The 24810-nt window shown below is 41.1% G+C and overlaps 1 protein-coding gene across 13 annotated transcripts in view; it reads right to left on the bottom strand.

Annotated features, from left to right (window-relative positions):
- Positions 1-24810, bottom strand: part of GPATCH8 (G-patch domain containing 8) — a 100106-nt gene that overhangs the window by 7885 nt on the left and 67411 nt on the right. For 12 of the 13 annotated variants that reach the window (XM_008271582.5, XM_070060611.1, XM_008271583.4 and 9 more), the window contains 2 exons: positions 18435-18578; positions 3609-3739 (listed from right to left, as the gene is read on the bottom strand). In XM_008271582.5, the coding sequence (XP_008269804.1) occupies positions 3609-3739; positions 18435-18578 (275 nt within the window). Of the gene's footprint in view, positions 1-3608; positions 3740-15567; positions 15605-18434; positions 18579-24810 lie in introns of all 13 variants that reach the window. The other variant, XR_016223581.1, reaches the window with a different exon arrangement.

Genomic DNA, 24810 nt, shown 5'->3' with positions numbered 1-24810 from the left:
TGCTGCGGCCGGTGCACTGCGCTGATCCGAAGGCAGGAGCCAGGTACTTATCCTGGTCTCCCATGGGGTGCAGGGCCCAAGCACTTGGGCCATCCTCCACTGCACTCCCTGGCCACAGCAGAGAGCTGGCCTGGCAGAGGGGCAACTGGGACAGAATCCGGCGCCCCGACTGGGACTAGAACCCAGTGTGCCGGCACCGCAAGGTGGAGGATTAGCCTAGTGAGCCGCGGCGCCGGCACTAGTGTGTGGACTATACAAGTTATCTACTTGAATGAAGCTCTTGTTATCTGAACCCAACCTACCAGCTGTCCTCAACTCAGGGACCAAACATGTTCAGATAACATGGTATCTCTTGGTATCGGAACTGCTGCCATTGGACGGTAGGAACCTAATAGATCTGAATAGCAAGACATACTTACATTGCTTTATAAAGTATACCTGACAGCAAAAACTCAAATCAAATGAAATTTCAAAATCTTAAACCCTTCAAATGGAATTAAAAAAAGGGGGGTGGTATTTATTCTGAACTTTTGCTCAGTCTTTGCCATGTTACTTCAATAGCATTTACTATGGGGTCATGCCTTACTTCTAGGATAAAGGAATAGCTGATGGTGGATCAAAAATCTTTTATTCTCCTGCGATTACTTGGTCATCTTTAAACTGTTCACATATAAAACTGAGAACAAGAGTCATTTCTTGTAGTAAAAAATGTATTAAAATATGTCCTAAGCCAGAAAGTGGCCTGGTGTGCATATTTTGAGAAGACAACCTTGTAGTATATCCAGGAGGAATGAGCTGACTATAGAGCTGCTGGGGCCAGTGCTGTGGCCAAATATTGGGTCTCTAGACTCTAATAACTGCTGAGAAATTCAGCCCTCGGTGGGGTAAATTCCACCTAAAGCTAAATATTAGTGAAAAAAATTGATAATAAATGAAAACCATGATGGAGCATTAAAAAGAACATTCAAGAAACCAGCATGAAAATAAATGGAATGCTGTAGATTTTCAAGTATTTAATATTAACTATATAATACTTAAAAGGCAGTTATAACACCTGAAGCTGTGCTTCAGTACCTTTATGTTATAAAGTAGAATGCTGGGGCTGGTGCTGTGCGTAGTGGGAAAAGCCACTGCCCGCTGTGCTGGCACCCCATATGGGTGTCGGTTCAAGGACCAGCTGTTCCACATCCCATCCAGCTCTCTGCTATTGCCTGGGAAAGCAGTAGAAGATGGCTCAAGTCCATGGGCCCCTGTACCCAAATGGGAAGACCTGGAGGAAGCTCCTGGCTCCTGGCTTCAGACTGGCGTAGCTCTGGCCATTGCGGTCAATTGGGGAATGAACCAGCAGATGGAAGACCTCTCTCTTTCTCTGTCTCTCCTTCTCTCTCTGTGTAACTCTGACTTTCAAATAAATTTTTTTTAAAGTAGAATGCTTTGCTTTTCTATTTAAATGAATGTTGGAGAATGGGAATACCAGTAATAGTAGTCTCACTTACTGATATATTGAGCCAACCTTGATAGGCTAGACACACTTTTAAGCACTTCTGATATAATAACTGAATCATTCCCCAGAACTGTAAGAAGTAAATTATCATTCCCATCTTACAGAGAAGGAAGCAGAGCAACTGACAGCTAAGACACAACAAAATTACAGATTGTAAAGAGGATCTGGCTTCAAAAGTGCATATATTTAATTACTACATTAGGGGCTGACCCTGTGGCTTAGTGGGCAAAGCCACCACTTGCAGTCCTAGCATCCCATATGGGTGGCAGTTTGAGTCCTGGCTGCTCCACTTCCGATCCACCTCTCTGCTATGGCCTGGGAAAGCAGTAGAAGATGACCTAAGTGTTTGGGCTCCTGCACCCATGTGGGAGAACTAAAGGGAGCTCCTGGCTCTTAGCTTTGGAATGGTCCAGCTCCAGCTGTTGCGGACATTTGGGGAGTGAACCAGAGGATGGAAGACCTCTCTCTCTGCCTCTGCCTCTCGGTAACTTTGCCTTTCAAATAAATAAATAAATCTTTAAAAAATCACTATATTAGACTGCAAGTATAGATATGCTTTTTGTTTAAAAGAAAAATTTATTAAAAATATTAAGGCTTGGCTGGCGCCGTGGCTCAATAGGCTAATCCTCTGCCTGCAGCGCCGGCACATCGGGTTCTAGTCCTAGTCAGGGCGCCGGATTCTGTCACGGTTGTTCCTCTTCCAGTCCAGCTCTCTGCTGTGGCCTGGGAGTGCAGTGGAGGATGGCCCAAGTCCTTGGGCCCTGCACCCGCATGGGAGACCAGAAGCACTTGGCTCCTGGCTTCAGATCAGTGCGGTGCGCCGGCCACAGAGCCCCGGCCACAGCGGCCATTGGGGGGTAAACCAACGGAAAAGGAAGACCTTTCTCTCTCTCTCTCTCTTACTGTCCACTCTGCCTGTCAAAAATAAATAAATGAATAAAAATTTAAAAAAATTAAAAAAAAAAAAAGAGAATTATAAGCTTTAAGATTTTTTTATTTGAAAGACAGAGTGTTACAGAGAGGCAGAGGCAGAGGCAGAGAGAGAAGTCTTCCATCTGCTGGTTCATTCCCCAAACAGCTGTAATGGTCGGATTTGGGCTGATCTGAAGCCAGGAGCCAGGAGCTTCCTCTGGGTCTCCCATACGGGTGCAGGGCCCACAGACCTGGGCCATCTTCTACTGCTTTCCCAGGCCACAGCAGAGAGCTTGATCACAAGTGGAGCAGGGACCGGCACTGTGGCATAGCAGGTAAGGCCGCCGCCTGCAGTGCCAGCATCCAATATGGGCACCGGTTCAAGTCCCGGCTGTTTCACTTCCAATCCAGCTCTCTGTTATGGCCAGGGAAAGCAGCAGAAGATGGTCCAAGTCCTTGGTCCCCTGCACCCGAGTGGGAAACCCAGAAGAAGCTCTTGGCTTTGGACTGGCGCAGCTTTGGCTGTTGCAGCCAACTGGGTAGTGAACCAGCGGATGGAAGACCTCTCTCTCTCTCTCTCTCTCTCTGCCTTTCCTTCTCTCTCTGTTAAACTCAGACTTTCAAATAAATAGATAAATCTTTTTTTTAAAGAAAATATTTTATTTATTTATTTGAGAGGTAGAGTTACAGTGTGAGGGAGAGAGAAAGGTCCTCCATCTGCTGGTTTACTCCCCAAATGGCCGCAACGGCCGGAAATGAGCTGATCCGAAGGCAGTAGCCAGGAGTCTCCCATGAGGGTGCAGGGGTCCAAGCACTTGGGCCATCCTCCACTGCTTTCCCAGGCCACAGCAGGCAGCTGGGTCAGGAGTGGAGCAGCCGAGACTAGAACTGGCGCCCACACGGGATGCCAGTGCCAGAGGAGGAGGATTAACCCACTGTACCACAGTGCTGGCCCCAATAGATAAATCTTTAAAAAAAAAAAAAAAAAAAAAAAAAAGGAAGTGGAGGAAGTGGAGCAGCCAGGACTTGGACCTGCACCCCCTATCGGAAGCTGGCACTGCAGGTGGCGGCTTCAACCATTACGCCACAGCACCGGACCCAAGGCTTATAATTCCTAAATCTTAAATCTGTAACTTTAAGACCTTAAGGATCATACTGATCTGTAAAAGCCTCTAACAGAAAATACGCTCACCATTCAGCTTGCTTTCTTTGCTCTGCCAGTTCGTGCAGTCTCCGAAGGGCCTTTTCTTGTTTCTTCTCATCCTTGCGGGATCTTGAGGAGACATTTCGGGCAAACTCTCTCTGTTTGAGATCTTTTAATCTCTGGGGTAACAAAAAGAAAGGAAGAGAGGGTGGGTGATTTAGGTTACTTGGGGATCTGAAAGTAAAGACTTTAGACTATTTACCCTCTACCAATGGTTATTATACTAGTGGACACATTTTTACATTCTCTTACAGAAACTGAAAACACAATGGTTGATTACTTTGGGTAACACTTGGGAGTATCTGCACTTCTAATTAGGATAGCTGCTTTATTAGGCAAAATAAAATGATTTCAGAAGCAACAAGCAAATCTGAGAACACTAGGAAGAAAGAAAAGGGACTATTTAATCACCTGCACTTCCAAGATGCAAAACTAGACAAACGGACCATGAGATAAACTGTAATAACACAGGCCAAAGAGAACAGAAAGGGGTTAAGCTAGTACAGAAAATCACCCAACTGAAACATCTTAAAAAGCAATGTACAGCTTACATGGGGAGGTTATCTGAATCAGATCAAATAGAAAACATACTCTCATTTCACCATAAAGAGGTGTTCTTTTTCAGCATGAACAGAAGTTTCCTGTAACTGTTAAACAAACCCAACAGAGGCCTTCCAATGTCTGACCACTTTCATCTGGTCAGTCTGCTGAAATTAGAGAGTAGTGTTTAGTTTCTCACTCATTAATGGCCCTGAGAGGAACATGCTAAGGATGAAAGGGGAGAATAGAGACAAGCTGAAGATATTATTTAAAATTCAGGTAACAGAATGGGTCTTTTATCCTCAGAAGATACTGTGTAAGTTTCTTAAAACAAAAGAAATAACAACCAAAAAAGAAAAATGCCATGACACAGTGGTGACCAAGTCCAGACATATCTATCTGTGGTGAAGACAGAAACAAAATTTTCAACACACCAGATAATATAAAAAGCAAATAAAACAAAACATATGTATTAGCCTATGATTTCACAACAGCATTGGGAAAAGGAATTTGACCCAATATAAAGTGGACATTGCTTTGTGGAAAGGCATGGTGTTCAACAGACAGAGGAGTTTTCTTACCTAATACTTATGAACTGTATTTTGAATCTCTTTGAATTGGGAGGGGGAAAGGGTGGAAAGACACACACACAAAAAGATATACAGCTAAAGACACTAGTAGAAAAACTCACTCTTGTGATCTGGGCTCCCAAATTAGAAGGATTTGCTTTCAATACATCAGCTGAAAATGTCACATCACAAAGGAAAAAAAAGTAAAAAATAAAACAAGAGTGGAAGAGAAAAAAAAATAAAGCAAGCATTACTACACAAGCTCTCTCAGTGAATCTGTAAACTGTTATACTGAACAATCAGAGACAAAGCCGTCAACTCTAAAAGGGCTGGGAGAAGGGAAGCACCTGTACAACACATACAGTGTACATACACACAGACCGACACGCAACCCCACCTGGAAAACGGAACTATCTATACAGCTTCCAGGAAAAGGGCAGTAAACTTTGGAAAAGACTACTGCTATCTAAAAGCAGAGTTTTGTTTAACATTTACCTTTGTTTTGGGGAAGTTCACAAAACCAACAGCTGGCAAAACTGTTATTGAGGCTAGCAGTCCATAACTAAACATTTTTATAAAACCACTTCAAGATGGAGGACTAACTATTTTAAGTAAAATAGGAATTTCAATTTCCTCCTTCTGAGGGGAATGGGACAGACAGTCCTATTGTGTGATTATTCTAGACTACAAACCTAGTTTTTTCTTCCTCAAATACTTAATAGGCTCTCTGGCCAAGATTTAAATAAATTGTGTGTTTTTCTCTATTTGCCATCTTCTCCCTAGATACTTGGTAAGCCTGGAAAAGTCCCCCATGCCCAGAAATTTCCTCTCCTCTTACAAATATTTCATCACTTTTGTGAGGCATTACTCAAACTATAGGACACTGTCCAAAAGAGCAATTGTTTTATTCCAATCTGGAGTCTCTAGGCACTCAAAGCAGCCACTTGATACATTCCTGAAGCTGAGGGACTAGGACTATATCCACAACATCCTGAAGATATTCAAACTGCTACCTCAGATATACAGTTGGAGGTAGAGATAAAGAAAATGAGATGATGTCAAAAAACAAACAAACAAACAAACAAAACTACTGCCTCTTCACAGGCCCAGCAAACCAATCTTGGTATTCTATAAGGTACAGCAAGCATTCCCATACACCTTTAGAAAATTTCTAATCAAATCTGGGGTTTCAAAAGTAGAAAGGGGAACCCCAGAATTCTAACTTTACCCTTATAGACAGACTCAGCAAACTCTCCCAAATCCAATATGAGTATCTGAGGTCTCTCCAATGAAGACATTCTGAAGACAAAAATGGCAAGACATGGCCAAGGTTCCTACTTTCCTTTACCTAGAATGGATGCCTAAATCCAAGTCTCTCCTTCCTACTTAAGGTCAAACTAATTTCCCTTCACAAAGTCCTTACTGACCTTCTTAAGAACATGAGATTGTTGTTTCTGAACTGTCATAACAGGGTCTTAGCTCTCACTTAGCAATCACCATATTTTGCTCCGACTACAGTTATTCTAGACTTAGAAATCTGATGTGAGTTTTTTTTTTAAAGTCAGAAAAACTTTCCAAGTCATTTTACCTTTCTCAATTCCAGTTCCCAGATTAGAAAAAATGGGGCTACCTATCAAATTTTTGAGATTAAATGTCAAAATAAACATCAAGCATCTAGTAACTCCTAGAAGTTCAATCTTCGGAATCATTCATGCAGTGTATGCAACAGTACAGAGTAAGTCTACAGCAGGGATCAGGTAAATGTTCAGTGAACAATTTGGTTTCAATATTGGATCCTTGATTTTTCCCAAAACATTTTTTTCTACCAATTTAGGAAAGGTAGATATAGAAATATATTCAAGTTATATAATTGGTCTTCCTAGTTATTACTCTCAGTTGTCTCATGGCTTTGAAAATCTTAAAAAAAAAAATCCCAAATTTTAAAGCTCTTACTTCTGGAGGGAATTGGGTCAAATAGCAAGAATGATGCTGATCACAAACTTCTAGATTTCCCACTAAAAAGGTTCAAGTCTTGGCTACTCTGCTTCCAATTCAGTTTTCTCTTAATGCACCTGGGAGGCAGCAATGATAGCCCAAGTACTTAGGTCCCTGCCACCCATGAGAGACCCACATGGAGTGCCAGGCTTCTGGCTTCCGCCTGGACCAGACCTGCCCGTTGCAGACATTTGGGGAATGAACCAGAGGATGGAAGCTTGCTGTCTCTGTTGCTTTGCCTTTAAATAAACAAAATGGGATAAAAAAGGGCTACTAGGCCTGGCTCACTTGCCACTGAATGTTCATGTGCAATTTTTTGTATTTGTACTTCTCTCTTATATTCTAAAGAGGTACACAACTTTAAGATAGTATCTTCAAGGGACAACAGAGGAGCAACATGTCTGTCAGAAAAGAGAGTTCACATAAACAGACTGAAAAATTATATATGTGTTATCAACACAAAAACTCCTGCCAAAGGCTGAGCAAATTCCATACCATACAAAAAACTCAAGTTAGACTCTAATTTGGGACACAGTCTAATCTGAATGGATATAATTAGTAATTTAAGTTGACTTAAAAGCTATGGTTATTACCTTATCTCTGAAAATTATAGTATGCTTTCTGAAGAGCTAAATTAGCTTATTTTATCCAACTACTTAAAGCCCATTAACAAAAAATACATCACATAACATGTTTAGTTAAAAAATATTTTGATTCAAGGAAAGGAGATTGAATCTCACTCAAAATGAAAGGACTTTAAGACTTTTCCTAAAACTTCACTAGCATTCCCTCCCCCCACAAAAAACCCTCAAATTTGTAATCTAGCACAGAAGGGAAAGACAATTTTCAATTGATCCTCCATCACATGGTGGCTGGGATTTCCATTAAACGTCCCAACAGACCACTATAGAGTGAAGATGTGAACAAAGAATCCAGTACCTAAAATACCCACCAATGTTAACTGAGGCTCTTTGGGTTAAAACCACTTCAAAAGAAAGCTTCAAATGGAAGATGTTATTAAAACACGGCTTAAACTGCAGTAGGCTGGCAGAAAAATGCCTTACTTTAAACACCAGCTTCTGCTCTACTAATTCTGAACTAATTAAGCCAGGAAAATGAGAATCTGATAAATCTAATGTGGGTAATAAATCTGCAGAATATAGGTACCAGTTCAAAATCCAGCTGCTCCACTTCTGATCCAGCTCCCTGCTAACATACCTTGGAAATCCACAGAAGATGGCTCAAGTGCTTAGACCCCTGTACCCGTGTGGGAGACCTGGAAGAAGCTCCAGGCTTGGCCTGGCACAGCCTTCGCCATTGCAGCCATTTGGGTAGTGGACCAGCAGATGGAAGATCACTTTGTCTTTCCCTTTCTCTGTAACTCTGCCTTTCAAACAAATCTTTAAAATAGCCTCTTTCTATAGCGGTTAATTAAAAAAAAAAAAAAAAAGATTTACTTGATTTACTTAAAAAAAAAAAAAAAAAGAGTTACAGAGAGAGAGAGCAATCGATCTTCCATTTACTGGTTCACTCCCCAAATGCCTCAACAGCTAAGAGCTTCATCTGGTTCTCTCACATGGGTGCAGGACCCCAAGCACTTGGGCTATCTTCTGATGCTTTCCCAGGCACATTAATAGAAAGTTGGATCAGAAGTGGAACAGTCCGGATTCGAACCAGTGCCCATATAGGATGCCAGCACTGCAGACAGCAGATTAACCTGCTGCGCCACAGCACCAGCCCCAGTGTGGTTAGAATTTTTAAAATAGCTATTGCTCAGTCAATAGCAAGAAGCAACACTGTTCCTGCTGAATTGTGTTTGGGCTGGGAATGAAAGAGACAGTATCTTTATATTTATGCAGTTTTCTCTAAAAATAACAAAGAAATAAGGGTCTGAGTCTAGTAAAAACATTTTATCTTTTGGTGCCACCCTTCTTTTTTCTATCAAAACAAAATTTGAGAGGCCAGCATTGTGGCACAGTAGGTTAAGCTGTTGCATGCAACACTGGCATCTCAATCCATCTTCCTGCAAATGAGCATGGGAAGGCAGCAGACGGCCTAGGAGTAGGCCCTTGCCACCCATGTGGGAGATTCTGAGAGTTCTGGCTCCTAGCTTCAGCCTGACACGGTCTTGGCTGTTGCAGCCATCCTCCTCACCGACACTGCCTTTCAAACAAATAAGTAAACAAATAATACATCTTTATACACAAAAACAACAGAATTTGCTATCATGAGTTTACATTTGGCTAAATATACTTTAGGAATAAGTCTGATTATCTTTCTCAAATATTTTAAATTTTTATTTCAATTTTAAGAATAAACCCATGTGAAAGGAATTTCAGGCCTCTGAAAGCAGGCAGAGTTTAAAGCAAAGTATTACTGATTGCCACTAAAACTTTTGGTCTATATTTACTGAGCTCTGAAAACAGGATTTTGTCTCTTTAAAGCATGAGTCAAAATATTATACATAGTTTCTTTCTCAGACCAGAGAGCAAGCCTACTCTACCAGAACAGTGCCTGACAGTTTTCCCTGAACTAACTCTGTTGTCTGGCACAAAAGATGCTCAGTTAACATTTATCAAATTAGTCTCATCTTTAAAGTGAATTTTCAGGCAAAGGAGCACACTCTCACACACACACACTCATGCATTATCTGTTGGTTATGAACAGAGGTGGGAACGAGGGTGAGTTAGGAAGCAGTAAGCTGCTTGCATCTTGACCTCTTTTCCTGGCTAAGCATAATCTGGCCTCCTTCCAATCATTTCCTATTATGTCATCAACAATCCTGCATATCAAAAATCCACAGCTGCTTCTCCCCATAGCTTTTTGCCACCTTCTGACAACACAGCATAATATGGGCCTCCTCCCTTTCCCAAATGAGGGAATCACGGTGTGGTTGTTGCCTCGTCAGGGCCCCAAGATTCCAGTCTCAGCAGCTGATGGTTTTGAACCATCCAGGACACCCAAGACATTACCATGCAGTGAGGGAAAAGACCGGGACAGAACAGAAAACTCAGCGACAAACTACCCATGGAAGGACTCTAGGTAATGGCAAGAAATTCGCGTTTCCTAGACAGCAGATGCAAATTCTTTGTTTTTGGCACATGTGTATCAATAAGCAATGAAAATTCATTTCATTCATTATCAGAGAAAACCAAATGTCTGGTAATATAGCAAATTAAACACTAATGTCAATTATAGTGAAAAAATGAGAAAAATAAAAATTCCTTTTTTGGGGGTCAGAGTACTATTGATTAGTCACTTATGACAATACTTACCGTTTATGCCCAATTATTCTGCAGCATAACTATTTTATCACTAGATAATCAAATTAATTTGTCATAAAATTATGTCATGTAATACTGATTTTGCTAAGCTCAGGAATTCCACAAAAAGCCTTAGAGATATGGTATATTCTTTAATATTATTAGATATGACTGCTTTAAAGTATTTTTGTACATTTATGTGTATGTTATTAAAAAACACACATATATGTAGCATATATTTTCTCTACAATCACTACCATGAAGATTTGGGCTTCTTTTACTTAGCATATTTTCAAGGTTCACACATGTTACATATACCGGTAAATCATTCCTTTTTATTGTCAAATATATTCCATTTTATGGATATGCCTATTTTACCATTTACCAACTGATACACACTTGAGTTGTTTCTACTTTTTGGCAATTATGAATACTGCTATGAACATTATTGTACAAGTTTTGTGTAGATATTTGCTTTCATTTCTTTCAGGTATCTGCTAGTCCTATGATAACTTTTGTCCTCTACGAAAAATCCGAAGGAATGTAACTGACAAGACCTGTTTCAGCCTAATGCAAATTGAACAGGAGCATCCCAGTTCAGAGATCTCTTTAACAGTACTGTCACTTACAAACTTACTATCACTTAGGGTACTTTACCTTTCAGACTACAATAGAACATGTAGTCTAATTCTCAAATTTCCACCTTATTGTATCACTGTGATGAGTTAACAGTTTACAAAGAGGTGAGCCTTCAGCTTAGCAGTTAAGACACCTGTATCCCACACTGGAGTATCTGGGTTCAAAATCTCACCTCTGGCTCCTGACTCCAGCTTCCTACTAATGCAGACCCTGGGAGGCAGTGGTAACTCAAGCAATTGGGTTCCTGCCATCCGCATGTGAGACCTGGAATGAGGTCCAAGCTCGCGGTTTTGGCCTGACCCAGCCCCAGAAGTTGTAGTTATTTGGAGAGTAAAGCTCATAGAGCTGGCATTGTGGCGCAGCAGGTTAAGCCTTTGCCTGTGATGCCAACATTCCATACAGGCAGTTCATGTCCCAGGTGGTCCTCTTCTGATCTAGGTACCTGCTAATGCACCTGGGAAAGCAGAAGATGGCCTGAGTGCTTGGACCCCTGCCACCCATAAGGGAGAGCTGAAAGAAGCTTCTGGCTCCTGGCTTTGGCCCGGCCCAACCCCAACCCCAAGCCCAGCCATTGTGGCCATATGAAAGATATCTCTGTCTCTTTCCTTCTCTATAATTCTTTCAAGTAAATAAATGAATCTTAAAAAAAAAAAAAAAAAAGCATACACACACAAGGAAAAAACTGCAGAACATGTATGAGGTAGAACCATTTTTATTCCTACTGAGATCTTGTGCCAAGATGAAGAAAGTTAAAAGCACAAATAGGCAAACTCCTGGTTTACCCTTACTCAGAAAAGCAGATAGCTTCTTCAAGCAGACATAGATTTTTCCAAGGTTAACTATGTTGTGACTGTTAAGCCTTAGCTGTGGAGGTTAGCATTGTGGAGTAGCTGGTTAAGCCACTGCCTGGGATGCTGGCATCCTATGAGTGATGGTTTGAATCTTGGCTGCTCTTCTTCTGATCCATCCTTACTAGCGCTCCTAGGAAGGCAACAGAAGATAGCCCAAGTGCTCGGGCCCCTGCCACCCATTTGGGAGACATGGATGAAGCTCCTGGCTCCTGGCTTTGGCCTGGCCCAGCACCAGCTGCTGTTGTCATCTGAGGAGTGAACCAGTGGATGGGAGACCTCTCTCTTTCCCTTTATCTCACTCTGCCTTTCAAATAAATAAAATAAATTTTCCAAAAAAAAAAAAAAAGGGGGTGGGGATTGTGCTGGATCAGAAGTGGAACAGCCAGGGTTCAAATTGGCACCCATATGGGAAGCCAGCATTGCAGGCAGTGGCTTTACCTGTTACACTACAATGCCAGCGCTGAAATGTACTGTTTCAGTTGGTATTTTTGAGGCTTTGGTATTTGTAAGTACTTTATGATGTTCCCAACAGGGTTTTACATCTTGCCAATAATCACTTTATGGTTTTCTAAGGATAAACAGTCTATAAACTCCCAAAATAGACAGTACTAATGGAACATCTTCATTAGAATCTGATTCTTGGTGGTTTCAATTCTTAGAAATGTCACTTTTGGGGGACTGGCATTGTTGGCATAGTGGCTTAAACACCACTTGCAACACCGGCATCCTATATTGGAATGTGGGCTGCTCCACTTCTGATTCAGCTTCCTGCTAAATGCACCTGGGAAAGCAGTGGAAGATGGCCCAATGACTTGGGCCCCTGCCACCAAGATGGAGTTCCAGGTTCCCTGCTTTAGCCTGGACCAGTTCCCGCTATTGTGGCCACCTAGGGAGTGAACCAGCAGATAGATTTCTCTCTCTGCCTTTCAAATAAATAAATCTTAAAAACAAAAAATAAGTCATTTATAAAAAATTTAATCCTAGAGTTACCTTCTGTCATCTTGCCTTTTAATTTACTTGTATGTTCTTTCCTTACTAAATTTCAAAGCTGCACTTAAAAAGAAATCTCTTAGTAGAGGTCCAATTGATTTTTTGATGTGTATTTGCCCTAGTGCCACATATCTGAAGCATACTGAATACTGTAAACTATCCTAAGAGGCAATTAGTAAACAGTAAAACCTCAAGTGGAAAGTGATTACTCCAAACTTTAATGAAGTCCTGGTGAAGTTGAAACAAGATCATTCCTTCCTATCATCAAAGAATTTCTCAGAAGACACTTCAACTCAGAAATGTTTCATTTTTGAGTAATGAGGAAAACTCTTAAAACTTCTGTACCTTACTGATATATGTTACTGACTCAAATAATCAACTAAGACAAAGTAATGCCATCAAGCAGCAGCTACAACAGTTAAGACAAAGCTAGCTGAGTCATGTGTTAGTATAGTTCTATTCTGTACAATTTAGATGAGAAGTCAATAGTGGCTGCTATAGGCTTCATCTGTTTGAATCCAGCTATTTTTTTTTTTTTTTTTTTTTTTTTTTTTTGACAGGCAGAGTGGACAGTGAGAGAGAGAGACAGAGAGAGAAAGGTCTTCCTTTGCCGCTGGTTCACCCTCCAATGGCCGCCGCTGCAGCCGGCGCACCGCGCTGATCCTGGCAGGAGCCAGGAGCCAGGTGCTTTTTTTCCTGGTCTCCCATGGGGTGCAGGGCCCAAGCACCTGGGCCATCCTCCACTGCACTCCCTGGCCATAGCAGAGAGCTGGCCTGGAAGAGGGGCAACCGGGACAGAATCCGGCGCCCCAACCGGGACTAGAACCCGGTGTGCCGGCGCCGCAAGGTGGAGGATTAGCCTATTGAGCCACGGCGCCGGCTGAATCCAGCTATTTAATGCTCAGAAGAGGCCATGTAGGGGCCAGCATCGCGGTGAACTAGGTTAATCCTCCACCTGCGGTGTTGGCATCTCATATGGGCACCGGGTTCTAGTCCTGACTGCTCCTCTTCCAGTCCAGCTCTCTGCTGTGGCCTGGGAAGGCAGTGGAGGATGGCCCAAGTCCTTAGGCCCCTGCACCTGCGTGGGAGACCAGGAAGAAGCACCTGGCTCCTGGCTTCAGATTGGCGTAGCTCCGGCCGTTGCAGCCATTTGGGGAGTGAACCAACAGAAGGAAGACCTTTCTCTCTATCTGTCTCTCACTGTCTGTAACTCTACCTGTCAAATAAATAAATAAAATCTTTGAAGAGGCATGTGTGGTGGTGCAGTGGGTTAAGCCACTACTTAGAATGCCTATATCCCATACCAAGGTGGTTGATTCAAGTCCCAGCTACTCTGCACTTCTGATCCAAATTCTTACTAATGCATCTTGGAGATAGCACCACAATGACCCAAGTACTTGGTCCCTACCACCAATGTGGGAGACCTGGATAGAGTTCCTGGCTCCTGGCTTCAGCCTGGCCCAATCCTAGATGTTGTGGTCTCATCTGGGGAGTGAACCAGCAGATATAAGATCTCTGGATCTCTCTCTTCCCCTCCCTCCTTCTCTCTCTGTCATTCTATCCTTCAAAAAAATAAATGAATCTTTATTTAAAGTTCAGACAACTACTACTTTTATTCATCATTGAAATAGACTTTCTATTCAATAAAACTTCAGTTTTTTTAGAAAATGTAAAAAGTATAGGGGTTTTCAGAATACTAAGGCAATCTTAAAGAAAGAAGAGGCAGGCTAAAAGCATTCTTTCTGCTGAGATATAGATTATTTCAGTAAATTGAGGGACTTTCTGAAGCTATTTTATAGCACTAAGTTTTGATAATCGGATTATACTAGTGCAGATGGAAATCACAAGCAAGTTGGTCCCAACACTACAGTAAGGTGTCAGCTTTTCAATGTGCTACTTTCCTAGTGTTAATCAGAACCCAAGGGAACCTGTGTGGGAAGGGAGGGAAAGTACAGGCCTGGGTTACAAACTCGAATATTTAGAGGTATTTGGCAGGTAACGTAAGTTACAGATTGTTGTATGATAACAGGAAGGAGAGATCACTGCTAATTAGAGAATGTGCATAGAGACGACAACTACTCAACTGTAGCCAACTGTCTCGTTGAAATGTAGGCCTAAAGTAGTCAGATAATTTTTCAAGACAAGCCAAATACAGAATTATGTAAAATCTCTCAATTAAAAAAAATTGGAAACCAACTGACATTCAAGGGGGAAAATGATGACATCATGACTACCAGACAAAATGTATCAGAGACACTGTGTTAACTCTGGTTTGTGTAACAGAAGGAACCCTTAGTGGCATAAGTAGAAAAAGATTGGAAAAATCTGGAGTAGGTAAAAAGGTACCAAGAAAGAAAGCAAACAATAAAGACAGAGAAAGAGTTAAAATTAGGCACCAATCCTTAAACGTGGTGCTACAAATTTACTTCTGGGAAAAAGAACATTCATTGGAGTTTGAATTTTAGGTCCTTTGAAAATCTACAGAAAATAGTTTACATAGCTGTGTCTATTAGCATATGAGCTTTTAAAAATATATGCAAAAAACTAAAAAGGCAAGGAGGTAGGAAGGGAAAAGTTTTAGTTTCAAATTTAACTCTAAGTTATAACAGCCAAAAAGGTAGAAGATGATCAGTGTTAATGTTTATTGAGCGCTCAGGCATGGCAGAACGAATTTGTACACGAAGAAATCACAGATAGGATTATCTCTTAGGGAATGGAAAGGTCTACTCTTGGAGGTTTCAAAATGTATTAAAATTGATCATTTGAAGACTAGGGTTAAACTACTCAGGAGTCAAAGTGTCTCATTACCTTTTTCATTTTTGAAGATTAAGCTGAGTCTTAATATTTTGCATTAGTGACTTCACAAATCTTAGAAAATCTGAGAAAAATCAGTGACTAGGGAGAGGCACATGATGCCTCCCCCAGAATCTCTATGCATGGGACTGTGCGTGCTTGATAAAGACAGGGTATGTTCAGGATTTCGCCTATAGTAGTAGTTTACCACTAACATAACAGATTATTTCTCTGACAAATTTTAATGGTAAAAATTTGCAAGAAGATGCCAACTAGGGATTGCTAATATAGGGGTGAAAGTACTTACCTATTATCTCAGATTCATAATAATCCTGTGTGCCTTCCTGGAAGACAAGACAGGGTGTCTTTATGACTTTAGCACAAGAATTTGGAAAAATGGAAGGCCCATTTGTATGGTAATTTCATGTCCATCAGAGAGGAATGAAAAATATGCCCTACCTTCTACTAGAGCAGGGGTGGGGAATGTCCAGCCTGCAGGCTGTGTAAGACCTGTGAAATCATTCGGTCTGATCCTTCCAGGACAACTGCAGGTAGGACTAGAAATTCAATAAATTTACAACAGGCTAATTTTTAAGTTAATTTTGTATGGCCTGCAAATGATGTAAATTTATATATCCAATGGCTCTTGGCAGAAAAAAATGTTCCCCACACCTGTGCTAGAGGTTATCTAGCTGTGTTGTACCAAGGTCAATTAAGGGTTCCTTAGAATTCAGAGTGCAGAGAACTGAACTATAAAAAATTCAGTAGTGTGCTTTTTTGTTTGTATATTTATATAAATACTGTTTGGAGAGTCTCTTATTTGCATTAAGACAGAAATATGAAGATGAAAAGGCCTACATTTCAACCAAATGAAAAACTACAAAAAAAAAAAAAAATCTGTTCTTTTCCAATACCTATGATGAGCTCTTGATTAAAGTGAAGAAATAAACTCAAATGCTTCCATTTAATCATACCTGCTAAACATTTTCCCCAGATCAGAGGTCACAACTATATTCTATATTAGTGGATATATAGCCCATGAGTTCTCCATAAGAAATCCTTAATTTATTTTTATATTGATGATAATCTATAAAAGTATTAAGTATATATTCTGGATTCTCTCTAGATGAGCATTTAATACATGTTTACAGCATAACTGGGCATGTAACATGATAATAATTTGGTTGTACTAAGCGAAGGTCAAATGATATCATAGCTTCATACATATCTGGAAGTTTTCCAGAGTTTTAATGTAACAGGGTTTCTCAACCTAAGCGTGCTGACTGCCATTTGGAACCAAGTCATTCTTTGTTTCTAGAGGTATTCCTGAGCATTGCAGCTTGTTTAGCAGCACACCTGGCCTATGTCTACAAGATGCCCACAGCACCACCCTTCTAGCTATGACAACTAAAAATGCCTGCAAACACTGCCAAGTGCCCCTTGGGGCCAAATCTCCCAAGTTTGGAAAACCACTGCAATAGAGAAAAGTAGTGAGAGAAACTGAGTCAACGTAAGATACACAGAATAATAAATACGTCAAATTCAAATGACCCACAGCTGAAACAATTTCTACTTCACTCAGGTTGAGAGCAATATCACAAAATCTTTCTCATCCATCACACTAACTTAACGCTGTCAATGTGAATGTTGTTAGTTCTGTACTTTTGTTCAGATTTAACTTGGTTATCTATTTTTCTCTAGTAGAACTTTTCTCCTTAAAGTTATTTTTCAAGTTTGAGACAGTTTTCCTGGTTTGCTTTTTTCTACTTCAAACTTAATTCAGAGACTTCTCAACACCTAAAAACATAACCTTTCTGATTTTTTTTTTTTTTTTTTTGCACAGGCTATCAGATACTTTTTAATGCAAGAAAATTTCAAGAGCCCAAAAAGGGGGTTATGCAGTTAGATGCTAAACATCTTTGTTATTAATTCTATGAAAAATTATAAATACACTGAAAAACTAGAAAAGTTACTACATAGGTAGTATTCACTGTTGTATTTTTCTTTCTTGAAAGATGATTCTTCGAAGGAATAAGGTAATCGTCAATGTCTTATCCATATATACGCCTTATAAATTTCTCTTCTTTGAATCAAGTACAGCTGACAATACATTAAAACAATGTCCAAAGGTATGTAATATGTTGAAAAACTGTGTTGAACACAACTTTTTAAGTAGAAGACTCTTACATCGATTAGGTATGGTTAAATGTGCACAAGACTGTCACAAACAGTAACACAATCAGCTCATAAATTTTCTCTATAGTATTAAGGGTAAAACTGGTCAAACCTTGCCTTTTACCTGTGCACTGAAATCTTAGTTGGTTTGGAAGACGAAAGAAAAGTTTAAAAAAAAAAAAAAAATCTTGGTTCAACAAGTCCAAGTTACCCTTCCAGCAGTGCTCATAAATTCTGTAAACATACAACTATTTCACTCCCCAAATACCCAAGAAGTTATGCAAATGTAACCCCACAGCAAGTAGACCAAAACCCTTAATTAAAGACAGAATTATCCTACAAATCTGAAGATTCATTTCTCCCTTCTAAAATCTCCGAGAATTATTGCCATCTTTTGTACACCAGTAACTAGGGAGGTACAAGCTGCTTCTCCAACCCAATTAAAACAAAAAGACTGCAAAGAAAGCGCAATTAGTTTCTCAGTTCTTCAACAAGCAGCAAGAGAATTTTCTGTTTGAGAGAGCACCTAATTTTATTTTCCGCCACAAGATTTATCCTCTTTCAAAGCATACTGAATAACGAAATGACTTACTGATAAGAAACAATAGCCAATAAAGCACAAACTCTTAGAGAAATTGAAAAGATAACATTCTGGTATAACTCCTCACCATTTAACATGCTTAGGAAAGGGGAGAAATAAAATAAAACTCCCAGTAATCTTCAGCTAAATTATCAAATTTAATAATAATTTAGAAATCACTCAAAGCCAAAAACATTATACAAGATTTATGAAACAATTCTTTCTACTTGAAAGAGTCAGAGGGAGGTGGCAGGGAGAAAAAACGCATGTCTATGTCAGGATTTCTGCCACTGGAAAAAATCAAGTGTGTCAGATGACCTCTAATAAAGATTGGCAAACACAAGAAACCACAGAAAGTTCAATAGTTTTCACAAGAGATAAAGTATCTTTTTTCTTTGTAGCAAGTAACTACTCCTCACCTGCTTGTGGGCATGGTCATAGGAGTTGATATGGTTGTCAAATTCCTGATGCTTCTGATATTGCTTATCACAGAGTTCACAGTAAAAGTTGGCTCTTAGGTCTTCCAAGGCTTTTGCAATTGCCTTCTCTTTGTCAACATAATCCTGTAAGAATCACAAAACATAAAAAATGAACTTCACAGAATTTAAGGTATTATAAATTAGCCTTCATTACCTGAGGACAGAAGAGAATTTTCACAAAATTTAGTGTATGAGAAACAGCCAGACAAAAGACAATTTGGTGGGTTAATTTGTGTGTAGTTGTACTAACATTAGTTTTATTCAGATTAACAGATGTTTAAGAGTTTAATTTCAGAGCTGGTGTTGTGGGACAAGTTACATCGTAGCTGTGACACCAGCATTCCATATTGGAGTTCTGGCTGGAGTCCTGGCTGCTCTGCTTCTGATCCAGCTTTCTGTTAATGTGCTAGGGGAAGCAGCGGAAGATGGCCCAAGTACCTGGGCCCCTGTTACCCAAGTGGGGGAGACCTGGATGGAGTTCATGGCTCCTGGCTTCAGTCCACTCGAGCCACAGCTATGGCGACCATTTGGAGAGTGAACCAGTGGATAAAGATTTTTCTCTCTCTGACACTCTGCCTTTCAAATAAATAAAATAAATCTTACAGGAAAAAAAGTTTAATTTCATTTTGTTTTTGGCAATATGGTGGGCATGATACTTAGGTATCTCCTCTTCCTACCCTTGTGTAAAAACCAAACAGATTCAATATAAAACACAATTTTCACTGCATTGCTAAACCCACTCGAAGACATGTAAATCCTCAAGAGGCACAATGAAAACACTGGTCTGAGATGTGAGCAAGGTGAGGAGCTAAACCTGAGATTCCTTATTCGACAACAGAACATGGAGGTAAGCTGAAAACATCACAGGATCTCTGCATCTTGGCAGAGGAACTAAGAATCCTCTCAGAAAGCATCTTCGATTTTGTCCCTAAAATTTTTCCAAGATTAAGTCCAACCAAACATGAACTGGAATTAAAATCATCAAACACAAAGGAAATCAATCAATTTAGCACCAGATTTATGCCCCAAGAACACAGATATTAGAATAGTCTGTTACAGAATACAGGGTAATTAGGGAGCTGGCTTGGTGGCACGGTGGGTTAGGTTGCTGCCTATAATGCCAGCATTCCATATGGGCGCTGTTTTGAGTCCCAGCTGCTCCACTTCCTATCCAGCTCCCTTCTAATGTGCCTGGGAAAGCGGCAGAGAATGGCCCAAGTGCTTGGGCCCCTGCACCCACGTGGGAGACCTGGAAGATGCTCTCAGCTCCAGGCTTTGGCCTGGCCCAGCCTGGGCCATTGTGGCCATTTGGGGAGTGAACTAGCAGACAGAAGACCTCTCTCTCTGTCTCTTACTCTCTCTGTAACTCTGCCTTTCAAATACATAAAAAGAAAAAAAAAGGGAGTAATTAAAGAATATTTAAATATAAAGTAGAATTAGAAAAATGAGAAAGCATAAAACACCATAAAAATAATTAGGCAGGGGCTAATGCTGTGGCGCAGCGGGTTAACGCCCTGGCCTGAAGTGCCGGCATCCCATATGGGCGCTGGTTCGAGACCCAGCTACTCCACTTCCAATCCAGCTCTCTGCTACAGCCTGGGAAAGCAGTGGAAAATGGCCCAAGTCCTTGGGCCCCCACATCCACGTGGGTGACACGGAGGAAGCTCTTGGCTCCTGGCTTCAGACTGGCGCAGCTCCAGCCGTTATGGCCAATTGGGGAGTGACCCAGTGGATGGAAGACCTCATTCTCTCTTGCTCTCTCTGCCTCTCCTCTCTCAGTGTAACTCTGACTTTCAAATAAATAAATAAAATCTTAAAAAAAAAATAATTAGGCAGAATACATAGAGAATTTTACAACTGGAAAATGTAAACATTAAATATAAACAAACCAAACAACAGAAAACAAAAAGCCCTAAAACAGATTAGATATAGATAAAAATATATTGTAGTACAGTAATGAAAATGTTCTGGAATTAGATCCTAGTAATGGCTGCATAGCCTTGTGGGCTATACTAAAAACCTTTTGAGTTGGAAGGCTTTTTAAAGGAGTGAAAATTACGGCCCATGAATTAAATCTTAAATAAAAAGATGTAGTAGAGTAGAATACAGATGGAATTACTTAGATTCTAGCACAGAGACAAGGAAAAAAGGTTAAGAGCCAGAGAAAAATAAAAACAAACAAACCAAGAGTCATGGAGAATAGAATAATATACATGTAATTGAAATTCCAGAAAAATAGAAGACAGCTAGATGAAAATTTTATCTTGGGCACCAATTTTATTTTGGCACCAGAGGGTTGAGCCAACACTTGGGATGCCTCTATGTCATATCAAGAGTGCCTGATCCTGGGAAAGCAGCAGAGGATGGCCTAAGTGCTTGGGCCCCTGCACTTGCTTGGGAGACCCAGGAGATGCTCTGGCTCCTGGCTTCAGATAGGTCCAGCTCTGGCCATTGTGGCCATTTGGGGAGTGAACCAGCGGACAGAAGACCTTTTAGTCTATCTGTCTCTGTAACTCTACTTCTCAAAAAACAAACAAACAAACAAACAAAAAACACTAAATAAAATCTTAAAAAAAAAAAGGTGCCTGGGATTCAATCCTGCCTCTGTTTCCAATCCAGCTTCCTGCTCATGCACCTGTGCGGCAAAGGATGCTGGCCTAAGCACTTGAATTCCTGCCACCCACACGGGAAACCTGGATAGAGTTCCTAGCTCCTGAATTTGGTCTGGCATTGCAGGCATCTTGGGAAGTGAACCAGAGGACAGAAGAGCTGTCTCTCACTGTGTTCTGCCTTTCAAATAAATAAAAATGAAAAAACAAAGTCCACCCTGGCATGATCCTTTTTAAAGAAGTTAGTGGAATCAAGGGGAAAGGTATTTGGCCTAGCATTAGCAGTTAAGCCACTAGTGAAGATGCGTCTGTACCACACTGGAGTACCTGTTTCTGACTGCAAAATAACTAATCTTAGTGCCTGCTGCATCTGCAATGCCTTATTTTTTATTATTGATATTGGTTTTATATGTTTTTCTCCTTTTAGTATCACAAATATGTCAAACAACTATTTTTGTGGGTTTTCAAAAATTTATCTGAGGGGCCAGTGTTGTGGCTTAGCAGGTAAAGCTATGCAATGCCGGCATCCCATATGGAGGACAGTTCGAGTCCCAGCTGCTCCACTTCTGATCCAGCTCCCTGCTGTATGCCTGGGAAGGCAGTGGAGGACAGCCCAGGTCCTTGGGCCCTGCACCCACATGGAAGACTGGGAAGAAGCTTTAGGCGCCTGACTCAGACTGGCCCAGCCCCACCTGCTGCGGCCATGTAGGGAGTGAACCAGCAGATGGAAGACTTCTCTTTCTGTGTCTCTCCCATTCTGTAACCCTGCCTTTCAAATAAATAAATAAATAAACCTCTTAAAAAATTATTTGAAAGGCAGAGATAGAGATGGAGACAGAGAGATTTTCTACCTGTTGGCTCATTTCTCCAAATCCCTTTTATAGTCAGGGCTGGGCCAGGCCAAAGCCAGGAGCCCAGAACACAATCCAAGTCATCTCCAATACGGGATGCGTATCTCAGGTGTATCTTAACCACTAAATATCTAAATATTTTTGCTGATTTTTTTCTCTGCTTCCTTTATGAATTACTGAGATAACATGTTAAAGTCTCCCAGTGATGGTGGATATAACATTTCTCCTTACAGTTTCATCAGCTTTTGATTTTCATATTTTCAGGTAGTGCTGTAAGTACATACAAATTTAATAGTGTTTACAGCTGAAGTGAATGCTAGTGATGCTACATACCTCAATGTTTATTTTATCTCACAAGACTGCAACAGTTTTGTTTAGGTACACCTGGCATGTGTTCTTCCATCCCTTTTCTGTAACCTTATGTTTTATGTACATTACCAGTACCAGGGCCGTCTTCGCTGCCTTTCACACATCAGCAAGAATCTGAATTGGAACCGGAGCAGCCAGGAAGTGAACCAGCACTCACGTGGCATACCAGCATCATAGGTGGTGGCTTAACTGCTGCGCCACAATGCCAGTCCCCCCCTTTTTTAAACCCCACAGAAACTATTTTACATAATGCTTATTTTATTTTATGTTTACTTAATAAATACCCATTTTCTATCTTCATCATTTATTCTACTACCTCAAATCTTATTTCTGTGGCCACTTTCTCTTTGAAGTAGATCCTTTGTTATTTTCCTAGTGAATTTTCATAGCTTTTGTTTGTCTGAAATCACTTTTTTTTGCCCTTGTTCAGTTAGTATGCACATTAACTCTAGGCTGGCATATACTTTCTCTGTCTGCATCATTCCACTATATTCTGGCTTCTAGAAGATAGCTTTTGAGAAGTCATTAGTCTGTATTTCTATTACAGAAAATCATTTTCACTAGAGTGCTTTTAAGACCTCTGTGACTTAGGCATCCTCTGTTACAAAAGCATGTGTCCACATGTGGATGTCTTTTTATTTATTTAACCAGTTTGGAATTCTTTGGCTTCTCATATCTGTAACATTTTGGTCTCTTTTATAAATGCTAAAAATTCCTAGCCATTAATTCTTCAAATACTGTTTCTGCCCCACCCCTTCCTTTTCTTTCAGTATTTTTTAAAGAAGATTTATTTATTTATTTGAAAGTCAGAGTTACACAGAGAGAGAAGGACAGGCAGAGAGAGAGAGAGAGAGAGAGAGAGAGAGAGAGAGAAGGACAGACAGATGGGCGGTGGGTGGGGGTGTCTTCCATCTGCTGGTTCACTCCCTAATTGGCTGCAATGACCAGAACTGTGCTGATCCGAAGCCAGGAGCTTCCTCTGGGTCTTTCCACATGGACCTTTGGGCCATTTCTACTGCTTTCCCAGGCCATAGCAGAGAGCTCGATCAGAAGTGGAGCAGCCAGGACGCGAACTGGCACCCATATGGGATGCTGGCACTGTTGGTAGTGGCTTTACCCACTATGCCACAGTGCTGCCTCCCTGGTATTCTATTCTTTATTTTAAAACTGTTAACTCTATATTCCAGGTTTCTTAAGCTCCTTTTAATAGTTCTATTTGTGGGGCCAGCACTATGGCACAGTGGGTTAAAGCCCTGGCCTGTAGCACCTGTATCCCACATGGGCACCAGTTCGAGTCCTGGCTGCTCCACTTCCAATCCAGCTCTCTGCTATGGCCTGGGAAAGCAATAGAAGATGGCCCAAGTCCTTGGGCCCCTGCACCCATGTGGGAGACCCAGAAAAAGCTCCCGGCTCCTGGCTTCGGATCAACTCAGCTCTGACCACTGTGGTCATTTGGGGAGTAAACCAGCAGGTGGAAGACCTCTCTCTCTCTATGGCTCTACCTTTCTATAACTCCTTCAAGTGAATAAAATAAATCTTAAAAGAAAAGAGAAAATTCTACTTGTTTTTGTCAAGCATCTGTAACACCCCCAGTCTAAGGTCATTTTAAATTCCCACTTTCAGGTTTTTGTAAACTATCCAGGGAATTTGGATCTCAAATCCAAAGTGAGGAGGGTCTTGTGGTTTCAAAGTGCCAAGATATGAGTAAGCGCTGTGGTGCAGTGGGTTGAGTTGCAGCTTGGGATGCCTTGTCCTGTATCAGAGTGCCTGGTTTGAGTCCTGGCTACTCCACTTCTGGGATCCATCTTTTTGTTCATGTGCCTGACAAGGCTTCCTGTTGCCTATGTGGGAGACCCAGATGGAGTCTCAGCTTTGGCCTGGTCCAGCACTGGCTGTTGCGAGCATTGTATCTCTCTTTGTCTCTCTCTCTCTCTCTCTCTCTCTCGTAAATAAATAAACCTGAAATTTTATATATATATATATATTTTATATTTTTAAAATTTGTTTGAGAGGTAAAGTTACAGACAGTAAGAGGGAGAGACAGAGAGAAAGATCTTCCATCTGCTGGTTCACTCTCCAGATGGCCTCAATGGCCAGAGCTGAGCTGATCCGAAGCCAGGAACCAGGAGCTTCCTCCAGGCCTTCCATGAAGGTACAGGGGCCAAAGCACTTGGGCCATCCTCCACTGCTTTCTCAGGCCATAGCAGAGCTGGATTGGAAGAGGAGCAGCCAGGACATGAAGCAGTGTCTTTATGGGATGCCAGCAGAGCTGGCAGAGGCTTAGCCTACTATGCCACAGTGCCGGCCCCCTTGTCAACCTTTTTTTGGAAAGCTAACTTACTGCATGTTCTTTAAAACAAAACTGGGTAGGCATTTCACAAAGTGCTTAAGATGCTGCTTGGGACACCCACACCCCATATTGGAGTGCCTGGGTTCAAGTCCTGGCCCCACTTCCAATTCCAGCTTCCTGCTTACGTATACTCTAGG

The sequence above is a fragment of the Oryctolagus cuniculus genome, chromosome 17 (assembly GCF_051225735.1).
Source record: "Oryctolagus cuniculus isolate XC-2025 breed Fujian yellow rabbit chromosome 17, ASM5122573v1, whole genome shotgun sequence".
Classification (NCBI taxonomy): domain Eukaryota; kingdom Metazoa; phylum Chordata; class Mammalia; order Lagomorpha; family Leporidae; genus Oryctolagus; species Oryctolagus cuniculus.
This window is presented reverse-complemented; position numbering and strand designations above follow the sequence as displayed.